At 35.0% G+C, this 11,898-nt stretch overlaps 1 protein-coding gene across 1 annotated transcript in view; it reads right to left on the reverse strand.

The window, feature by feature from the left end:
• The window catches only part of LOC134821859 (putative divalent cation/proton antiporter TMEM165), a 33,707-nt gene extending 23,675 nt beyond the window's left edge, over window positions 1-10,032 (reverse strand). Inside the window, exon 1 of the mRNA XM_063832673.1 lies at window positions 9,835-10,032. Within this exon, the coding sequence (XP_063688743.1) occupies window positions 9,835-9,930 (96 nt within the window). The 5' untranslated portion in view covers window positions 9,931-10,032. The remainder of the gene's footprint in view (window positions 1-9,834) is intronic.
• Window positions 10,033-11,898: the final 1,866 nt, after the last annotated feature.

An 11,898-nucleotide genomic window follows, 5' to 3' on the forward strand; every position in this document is an offset into this window, starting at 1 on the left:
TGTATACAGACAGGCTCTAAGAGCAACTAAAACACGCGGTATTTCATGTGATGTGTGTGTGTGTCATCTGAGTGTGTGAGTGTTTGTGTTTAAAATACCCATTAGATATTACATTGAGTTGTTATGTTAACTAGGTAGGATCGCTGCAAACCATAGTTACCTTCCAAACAACATAACATTTACACACAAATGTTACAATGTAGGCACTTAACAACACTCAGCATTGATGGAATATATAAATATAACATTGTAAGTATGTATAATATATTATAACAATGTATATGTATTAGGGATATTATGTAAGCTGTGTGATCATGTTTATTCTGTAGTATGTACACGCCACTTCATGGTAAAGATCAGCAGTAACGAGTCATGATATTATGTTTAACAGTGAATCCAATGTTCAGAGTAAACAGCGTATATTATTACAATTAGAAATCTCAACCGATAATCCTAAATCGTAGCACCATAACACATGTGTATGAGCACACTGCACCTGCAGAGTGCTGGGGCGATCGCAGGGGGGAGGCGATGCAGAGTGCCGGTTTATTTTGTAATATTTCTGAGAAACGTTTTAAGAATATGTGCATACCAGACTGTAGTATCATGTGAGTAACACAGTACAGCAGATTTTAGCAATACAGGACAACATAAATATGAGTAATAATATGTACTAATTAAATAGTTCTATAATATCAACACTACAATTAATACATATAATAATAATGTTGTTATCAGGTAGTGTGTGGATATAGTTGAGTACAGTAAAACCCCGATTTATCGCGCCCCGATTTACCGCGGCCATTTCCTTTCTCCCAAACTCCGCCGTAGATCGGGGTATCACTGTATATTTCTATATTTTGATATCTAATACTGAGTTATATATATATATATCTATTACTCATAATAATATTATATAGGATAATATCCTGGTGGACCTGATGGCTACTATAACATGTACATATCATGAGTATTTAACGTACACTGTGCTGCCATGGTTGAGAATATCTTGGCAGAGAGCCAATACTACTGGACTGTCTCAATGTATTTGCAAATACACACAATCTTCGTTATAAGCACTGCTTATAACAGATATTGTTTATTAAGTAGCCGTGTGTATTGTAACAGGGTGTAAAGTGAATAATTCATTATTACTTGATAATTTTGGAGATTAAAGTACAAAAAGGAAAAACAGTCAGCTAGGGTGAAATAACCAAATTATAGTTCAAGGCCATATTATTACGAAGTATAAAACCGAGGCAGGAAAACAAGGAAATAGTTTTTTAGTAGCATACTGTGCGGATAAGATCATGTTGAATAACATCTGGTAAAATAGGAACGCTGTCAACATGTCAACGTATTGTGCAAACATATTACATTACAATACTTTGTGTGTAACATATCACATTACAATACTTTATGTGTAACATATCACATTACAATAATGTGTGTAACATATTACATTACAATACTTTGTGTTACATATTACATAACAATACTTTGTGTGTAACATATCACATTAAAATACTGTCTATAACATATTACATTACAATACTTTGTGTGTAACGTATTACATTACAATACTTTGTGTTACATATTAAATTACAATACTGTATGTTGTATGTGTGTGATTTGATGCATGCATAATAATACATGTGATAATACATAATAATGTAAAAGTACTGACCTGTATTTAAATACGATACATTATAATATTATAAATATTACACTAGCACTATCTGTGTATATGTGGAAATAATGTGTTACTCATTACTGTACCTTATTGTACATACTCGGCCAAGTCAATACAAAAGCCTTAAATAGCTTTAATATAATATAAAGTTTCTTATTTTTGCACATTTTACAACCAATGCCTCAATTTAAATTAATGGATAGAACACTGAGTGTGCATTGTGCATGATAAGAATAATCACCATCGTATTTTGTATCAACTTTAACTCTTTATCTCTTTTAGTACATCTTTTCTAACCACAGCGCAGTTATCGACTACTATAATACTACATTGTAATACTGCACTATACTAGCTTGACAAGTCCGTTTAAAAGTGATCTACCTTTTCTTGGCACCCCTCCAACTTTGGCATGTGTGAATCTATTTTTAATATAAATAGCTCAGTCACTGAGTGTCCAATTGATATAATTCTTTCTGGTATGACTAACTACTTTACTACTACCACTGGTTCAAGGAATTTGTCAAATCGATTAAAATATTCGTGACATTTTTTTCAAATGAAGGTTCATTTTCGCATTAATTTGATAGTTTGGATTATAGTCGGATCGAGCCAACATTTAATTGTGTTTGGCCATTTAAATTACGTTTGTCCTGAAAAAATGAGAGTTCTAGCTACTCAGATGACCGAGATATGAAGCATAACGAGCTAGTACGAGTTTGTTCATTACGTGTGATCAGGTGATTGGGTTGAGGCAAATTGCTTGATAACTTCGTCATTTTAAATCCGTTTCGCACCATCTTTTCAGATTATATTCCGGATTAAGTGACCTGTTGCAATATGTTACAACGGAGTCTCTAACATGTTCACAAACACGATTATACTATTATAAAGTTATAAGCAATTAAATGTTGATTGACGTTAACATTAATGCTAGCTGTACCACACAACAAGGGCTGTCTATATATAGCAGTCGATTTATACGTTATATAATCTGAATGTTTACGAGGAATTTTATCTTGAAATTAGAGTTTTAGAAGGGCAGAAAGTGTTTCACAGCCTGTACATAACACTGTACTATGCAGAATGTTTATTCAGTTTTCTACACATAACTAGTTACATTTTAAAGTACATTCTGAGGTGACATAACTTAATTAACATTCCTTTAAATCAGGAATGTGAAATTACAATAGATAGTTTTAACATAATATATTACATACATGATACAATATGTTGTGGGGTCCACTTCATTATCAGTTGGATATGTTATCTAAAACATTCCAATTCAACTTAAATTAATTCGAGACTGTTTGGATTTTGGACATTGTTTCCGACCTCTCTCGACTAGTAACAAACAATACCGTCTTTAATTCATCGCAACCCGTCCTTAAATTTGCTGGTAAAAGTGAAATGTGCTTCGTTATATTCCCCTATTCCACCTACCTTACTCGGGAATATTATGACTGGGATAAAGTGATGGGTTTTGGAAAATTCCGCCATATTTTTCCCGGTCATTAATTTTCCCAGTCATAAATTAACCCGCTATAATGTTCCCGAGTAAGGTAAACTAATAGTAATACATTTTGCTGCTTGGTGGGTTTTGGAAAATTCCGCCATATTTTTCCCAGTCATAAATTAACCCGCAATGATATTCCCGAGTAAGGTATGTTGAAACCTGTTGTGGTGTCTACAATTTTTCAATCTTGAGGCAAGGCTTCAAGATTGAAAAATTAATTTAATTTTGTTCATTTGAAGGCTTTGTCCTTATAAATCGCGTCTTTATAAAAACAAACCGAGTGTAATATAGGGTAACCGGGTAACGGTATGTGACTTTATAGTGTCACATTGTTCATAACCACGATAAAACCCTTACAATATAATATATTATGCGGCCACTTCACACATATTTCTGTATTCTTTGGAAAATAGTCTCGAATTACACAGATAAGTTTCACTCCTTATACGGGCATCACATGGTCTCTACATCTTCTTATATGGGCATCACGTGACGTTTCCCTCCCCGGCCCTTCTCCAACAACACTAATCACATTCTGCAAACATTTCTTAGACCACGCGATATTATTTCCCGTAAATTTAGGAATAATTTCATTGCAGGGGACATACATAAGCTAAGAATTATATAGGTCGATTCTAACCTAATTTCAGCCTGTATGAAAGATATGATCGTCGCATCTTCGTTTCTCCGGTAACCTAATTTCAGGTTTCAGGAGGTTCAGAAAGGCGGCATCTATAAATAGTATGGGAAACTATACCTTCATATACTAGTTAGAACATAATATAATTACACTCAATCTTTAGAATGTCTGGTTACTGCAAACAAACGGTGTTTTCTCCCCGTGGTATGTGACTGTCCAGGAATGTTGGCACTTGGCAGCAGCACAATAACCCTCCTTACACATTACTATTATCTTTCTTGTCAGAATAATAATAATATCAGGTTAGAAATCAGATTTAGCACCACACACAGCATGTGTGGAGTTATGGGCTCTCTGTTGGAAAACCGAAAATTACTACATTTTAGGGCGTGGGGCAGCCCGAATATCGACTAATTTCGACCGGTCGATAGTCTGTATAATTCCAATGCAGTGTTTAGTAGGAGCACCACAGCAGTCATGCTCCTTATATGGGCATCACGTGGTCATGCTCCTTATATGGGCATCACGTGGTCATGCTCCTTAATAAACATTTTCAATGCGAAACACTCACCCATACCAAGTTACGAGATCTATGTCTCTAGCAATGTTAAGAAATACCTCAATTTGTAATGAATAAGACGTGTAATATTGCTGCATCCTCTTGTCGACATTCCGATGTCGTGAAGACACGTACTTTAAAGTAAGATTAACACACATACTGCCTCCTTATGTCGTACAAGTACCCTTTATTCTATACCACACGTATCCGTGAGTGTAATATCCGAACACAGGAACATTATTCATGAGTTGCATTGTTGTGAATTTATTACTCGGATAAAAACTTCGGATAATTCTGTTTATGCGATTAAGAACATAAATATTGAATATGGTGCAGTTACATTGAAACTTTGAACAGTTTCCTTGACCTGAAAAGAGCAATTTCCCTTTGTCGCATATTATATACAGAGTTATATCGGAAATTAAGAAATTAATCAGAAACACTCGTGTGTATCTTACTTGTATATCTCATGATACATACATAATGAACAATGAACAATGATAATAGTTCACTTGTTGGTATCGAGGTTGATGAATGATGAATCATCTAGAACTGATTAATAAGCCTTTCTAGAGACAGGGTACTACAAAAGAGAATTACAGAGTAAAAGTGTTATAAAATTAAAAGATGGTTCGGGTGCTAAAGTTTCTAGCTACAGCTGTACTTGAAACTGGAAGACATATGATGAATATATATGTCTTTCTTGGAAACAGGATTTATTTCTGGAAAAAAGGTTGCACATTTTTATACAAATTTGGCATAATTAAATATTTTGGGTTTTTGTGCTTGAATATGTCTTTCTTGGAAACATGATTATAAGGCCTCGGAGTATATTATGGTGTGTAACAAGGTGTTCAAAATGTTAGCGTTAAATTCGTGCAGTATAAGATAAGAAGATAATTACTTATTCTAATGTTTGGTCGCCCCCTGACGAAAACAGAAAGAATCTGCGAATCAGAACTAATAGTAACACTGAACACAATCTGTTTGGTGCTAATTGTTTTTTAAACTAACGTACAGTACACTTGGTTTCTGTTTCGAGCAAGTAAATGATCATATTATTATAATGGTACAACTAACAACATGGTGGAGAGCATGAAGCATTATGGCCTCGCTGATAATATCACAATGGAAGCTGCACAACATCAAGCAACAAACAGGGTACATTGGACTTTGGAGAGGTCTCACACATCAGAAAAAGGAGCTACTGTGTACTGTGTGGATCAGGCCACTCCAACGACTAGGAGGAGACCTTTTCAAGTATTAGTAAAGTAACTACAACATGGCGAACTTCCATGTCAGTTTCCACTGAAGATCAGGTACAGGGTTAAATTAAGGATGGTGTGGTTAAACAATCAACAGGTGTGAAAATTGAAAATGATCTAAAGAAATATATTAAGCTTCACACCCGAAGTGATAAAACGTGTTAAATTAATTATATGTATTATGTAGCTGCTTTTTTTTGTTACTCCTGACATAAATATATAATATATGGGCATCACGTGGTCTCTACAACTCCTTATATGGGCATCACGTGGTCTCTACAACTCCTTATATGGGCATCACGTGGTCTCTAAAACTCCTTATATGGGCATCACGTGGTCTCTAAAACTCCTTATATGGGCATCACGTGGTCTCTACAACTCCTTATATGGGTATGACATCCTAAATTTAGAGAGAAAAATTTACCTAGATTTGTATTTGAGTAAAAGAGCGCCTGCGGTCATGTTATCATAACAACTGTTTACGTGACCACACGTTGTTATAGCAACTGGTGTGACAGTTCATTATTGTAATGAGTAAAAGTATCGGGAGGTGGAAATGGGGGTGGAGAGCGAAATGGTTATAATATGAAATAAGGGAATCTATTTTAACCGCTAAGATATAAAAGGTTATTCAATGTTGAACTGTAATGTCATCTAGAGGTTTAGGACCGGCTATTATATTCACTCTTGTCATTTAATAGGAGTAACTTGTTTGATAATCGTATGTGACCGTATTACTGTCTAGTGGACGCTGGACACGTGACTTATATTAAATATATAGCAGGTCTCATACTAAACCTCATCAAAAATAAACCATATTCTGGAGTGTCCAATATTCTGGAGAGTGTCCAATCTTACCTACCTAAGCTATGTTCCATTATATTGCATCGATTATATAGTATAATTAACAGTACGCCGCTTTTGTGTTATGCAATTTCGAGAATAACACTAGATGGGTCCCATGAGCTATTCCAATTCTCGGAAATTATATAGACTATGTATTTAACACTAACACTAACAATAACACCAAAATATTGATGAAAAGAATGTAACATTGAAACGAGGAGATAAGATGCTGTAAATTCTATGAGGTTTTGTCATTATCCCAGTTTTAGGTTGTACGTGTATGACTAACAGGCAATATTACTGGTCTTTAGAAATGGGCGGTCCTTTATAATCTCGTTTTGTGGAGCACTGTATAAATTCCTACATGACATTAACAGACGCGAGGTCAAATATTTCAATCATTATAATCATTCCAAGTATTCCAACATGAACACTCCCACACAAATCACCATGACAACTATTAACGACATTTTCATCGGTTAACAAAAAGTAATGGGGGGGGGGCCAACCATATTAAAGTATATTAAAATGTAGGATTTTTCCCGATTTTGAACCGGGGATATACTTTAATATACTTTAATATACCTACAATATACTTTAATATATCCCTATCCTTGGAGGCCTACATCAAAAATTGTTACCCAAAATAAGCTTGAAATGCAATTCTTAATCGATTCCAAAAAGTTCTTGAAAAAATATTGAAAACTGATGGAGTTATTTCAATTTTAATGAAGTCATTTTGGCTAGTATTCCGAACAGAGATATTATGTGCAATTTTCCCAATTTTGTTCATGGAGGTCTTTTTACTTAGTATCCACTATATTCAACAAACACTGAGTTATATCTTTCACATAGAGTTAGTCTCATTAAAAAATATTGAAATTTTATCGAATTTGGGCAAAAGCGAATTTGGGCAAAAGTGTATGCCCAAATATGGGCATATTTTTTAAAGCTCATAGCTCAGCCAATTTTTGACCAATCTGGATGGAAATTCATGTACTAGTCCTAAAACAGGCTTATCTTGCGAATCTGAGTGAAAAATATAGTTCATCATGATCATGTAAATCTTAACGAAGAATATAAATCTTCTAATTGTAGGTATATTAAAGTATATTAAAATGTAGGATTTTTTCCGATTTTGACCCGGGGATATACTTTAATATACTTTAATATGGTTGGCCCCCCCCCCAGTAATTATTCCTATCTCTCCCCCCCCCCCCCCCCCCCCCCCCCCCCCCCCCCGTTCCCATCTCTTTTCCTCTACGTTGAACTCAGGAAAATAAAGTACAAAATAAGACGTGAGACAAAGATTATGAACAATATTGTTACTGATAACACCTAACAACACCAGCTAACAACACCTAGCAACACCTGCTACACCTAGCAACACCCGCTACTACGACGCTACAGTGATAATTGAGCTGTGAAACTAATATCGCTACTCTTTTTAGTCGCACGTTCATAATGCCTACCGATCTTGGAGAGTAGAAAGTGATAACAGTATTATTTTGGAGTATGGTGTCACAGTAAATACTAAAATTAAGGTGTCCAGTATCACTGCAACAGCATTATCAGCCATCTTCTAGAAAGGAAACCACTCTCATTTCACAACACCCATCTAAAGATCTAATGACTTTATATCAAGATCCACCAAAATTTGGAGCACAATTGCACCTAAACTTAAGCTTTTTGACTACTCCTACAAGATTAGCCTTGCTAAAAGTCCCCTGAAAAAGGCACTTCTAAAGCTACAACATCTTACTATATATAAAGCGAGACGATATATATATATATATATATATTTATTTATCCGTGCCATTTTACTGACACCACGGCATCAACTTTAACGCGAATTTCTGCAAAAACTGTAAAAGATATACAACTGAAACTTTTTTGACTGGGTCAAATGCTTTAATGGCCTCCAAATCAGCATGAAAAAATAAAAAATTGGCCAAGAAATAGGAGTTTTAGAGCCCAAAATTTGGTACCCCAAGTGGTGTCAAAAACGCAAATTAAATAGGTAATAATTGTTTTAGTCTCTTGAGTCTTGACACCATTTTAGGGTTAGACGGGTTCCTGCTAGTGCTTATAATTATTCAGCATGGACCTCAAGCGATTATGACATAATGCAGCTATCATTTGAAAACAATCCCCTTCAACAAATTTAATCCTGTGTTCTCGGCCCACAGGTTCCTCCTATTAAAAAATTTTGATTTTGGTAAATGTGTGCTGACTCCACCACCTATGTATTTAACCTAATATTTAGTGTATTACAGGTAGACATTGACTTGGGTAGGTATTTTTCTCTTAGGTAGATATTAAGAATTTGGTAAATTTCTTAATTGTATGACTATTTCTATTATTGAGACGTTTTTAATATTTAATTTAAGAGGGTATTTTTAAAGGGCTGGTCCACAGTGTGAACAGATTCCAGATTTATATATTTTTAAACTGATATTTAATAAATGATTAAAAGAACCAATTTTATAGTTGCCATACTAAAGCCTTTAGGTCCAAAAATATACCCATTATGCTCACAGGTTAAAAACAACTCTAAATCAGTATGCTGTCACTCTATTAATGCACCACACCGCTCCCTCCACTGCAGTAAAAGTTATACAATAAATTCTACAATCCTAATTTTGTATCGTGATGGAGACCGGTGTTCATACAAAACATTTACTAGGTTGCCGTTTGGTGTGAGCAATAGCGAACAGCACGCACACTCCTTTGCCCCGTCAACTTGTAATTAATCTATTTAAAGAGTGACAACCATACTACACATTGAATTAGGATTCCTTTAAATATCAAATTGATTTATTGCAAACTTGTTTACTCTGTAATAAATGGCATAAAATTGAAATTTTTGTTTAACTGAAATTTTTGTTTAACTGAGTAATAGTGCTCAATTCACGTGACGTCACATATCACGTGACGTCACAGAGTCACAGATAACGTGACATCACATATCCCGTGACAATACAGTAATCGTGCTCGATGTGTGTTACCGTGACGTCACGTATGGGCGGAACCAGTACTAAACTAGTCAGACTAAACTAGTCTGGTATAATGATGGGCCTTGTAGTTCTATGTTCACAGTGGGAACAGTATTTATATATAATTTAATCTTCCGTCGCATGATTAATAGTTTTAGGGTTCACTTCACCAGTTAACTCAAATTACAGTTTCAAATAAGGATTTTTGCCATCATATTTTTAGTAATGTGTATGAAACAGTGGTGTGTATGGAAAGTTGTTAGTATGTACATAATCAAATTTAATATCCACCAAATAAAGAGTTCAAGTAAAAGTTACTTACCGGGTTTTCAGGTTCGGTGTTAGCTAGGGCTAACTGAGAGTAGGACAGTATCAGGACAGTCACCACGGTTACCGTGGTTAAGGTAGTCATGACCATCGTGTGGTATGTGTTTAAAGGGGAGTAGAGTAGAAGTAGAGTAGAGTAGAGTAGAGTAGAGTAGAAGTTGAACTACCACATATTCTCCATCCACTAAAAATGGGGAATTTGGTTGAGATCATTTAATCTTACTTTTGTTAAGAGCTGTAAGCTTATAACTTATAACTATATCATCCATCTTTCGGTAGTTAAGATTGAATGTCATTAAAATTGAATGCCTGTTTTACGTACTGCAACAAGACACAGTTGAATAATGAGCACCAAGCTAGTAGCTGGTGACGTCAGAAACGAGATAGGCAATAAAACTCAATGTTACACTTAAGAAAATATCGGAATGCACGTGTTAATACTGTAACAGTTAAAATAGCTAGTGCGATGTGATCCCCGACACAGCCCATACAATATATATATACATATTATGTAAAACCATCAATTTCAGTGTAACACAGCTTGAGTTCTGGTCTATGCCCATATAAGGAAGGTGTTTGTCACGTGACAGGATTGTATTGTAGGGGCACCAACACCACACCACCGCAACCTTGTTGAACTCAGTGGTAAAATGTAGCTGCCCCTCTCTCTCAAGTATATTTTATATGACTGAGCCAGGGACACGTTCACTACAAAGTAATCCTTGTTTAGCCAATGTTTTGTAAGCAATTGTTGGAATGTTACTGGGGTGAAACACAGTACACCCTCCGTGATAACAATAGCGCCAAAATGTGGTGGGGACTGTAAGATTGTAACAGATTATAAACCAAATAATGGTCTGAGGTTTCTGCTTGCACTAAATTGTACATCTATTTTTAACCAAACTCCATTCAGTGTATATCTATAGTCAGGTATAAAATACCAGGATTCTCTGTGCACTAATTTCCCTGTACTGTTCATATTGATGTAGAGACCACGTGATGCCTATATAAGGAGATGTAGGGACCACGTGATGCCCATATAAGGAGATGTAGAGACCACTTGATGGCCAAAACCTCCACAAGGGCATATATGACTTTATCTCAGGATTACTTTGTGGTGCTTTCGATTTATCATATTATTATGAGGGTCACAATTGTGGTTCTCCTATTTTCAATGCTTGTTTAAATTTGAGTCATAAAACTCCCATCGTTCTATAATAGTTTTGACTTTTGTGTGCATGGTGGAGAGGTGAACCATAGTTGTTTTGACACGTGACAATGATTCTGAGTTTTGCTGGAAGCTGATTGGTTAATATCTGTCACGTGTCAAAAATGATTCGCCTCACCACTACCATTCACATCTTCTATTTAACTTACAGGCACAAATAAAACTTAACGTTAGGTAATGTAGATAACGTAAGTTGGGCTCCAATATTAGAAACGTTAGGCAACAGTAAGATGAAATTTTAAGGTAATTATGTAACGGTTAAATGTAATTTCAAGATAATTATATAACGGTTAAATGTAATTTTAAGATTTCATGCTCACTCATGCACTAGTTAGATTTAAACAATATTTTATCCACACCACTTCGTTGTGTACCAGTTTGTTACTTTATTTCACCTACATGTTTGGTCCATTGGCTTCAACAATAACATTAAAAACATAAAATATATCATATCCTCTCACAGTGGAGTTTAGGTGATCAGGGTGAATCAGGAATTCCTAACTAGAACAAATACTTGCAATCGAAATATATATCAGTAAAAACTTGGCTTTCAACCACTTCTTTCCAGAATGTTGAATGGAGTTACTGATATATTATAATGTCGTTAAAATCTTATCTTCTATTTTTAAAACATACCATTAAAATACAAGCGGTGGTTACGAAATAAGTCACCAAAGCGATATACCCTAATAACAGTGAATAGTTTTAATCAACTTATGTAACACGAATTGAATGTGCGTTATCTTAGCAAAACAAGATTTCAATATTATATTATATGTATAGTAGTTCGGTAAGGTCAATGTCTCTATCAGTCGTACTAATACATTCTCG

Source organism: Bolinopsis microptera, chromosome 10 (assembly GCF_026151205.1).
Source record: "Bolinopsis microptera isolate Bmic1 chromosome 10, MBARI_Bmic_1.0, whole genome shotgun sequence".
Classification (NCBI taxonomy): domain Eukaryota; kingdom Metazoa; phylum Ctenophora; class Tentaculata; order Lobata; family Bolinopsidae; genus Bolinopsis; species Bolinopsis microptera.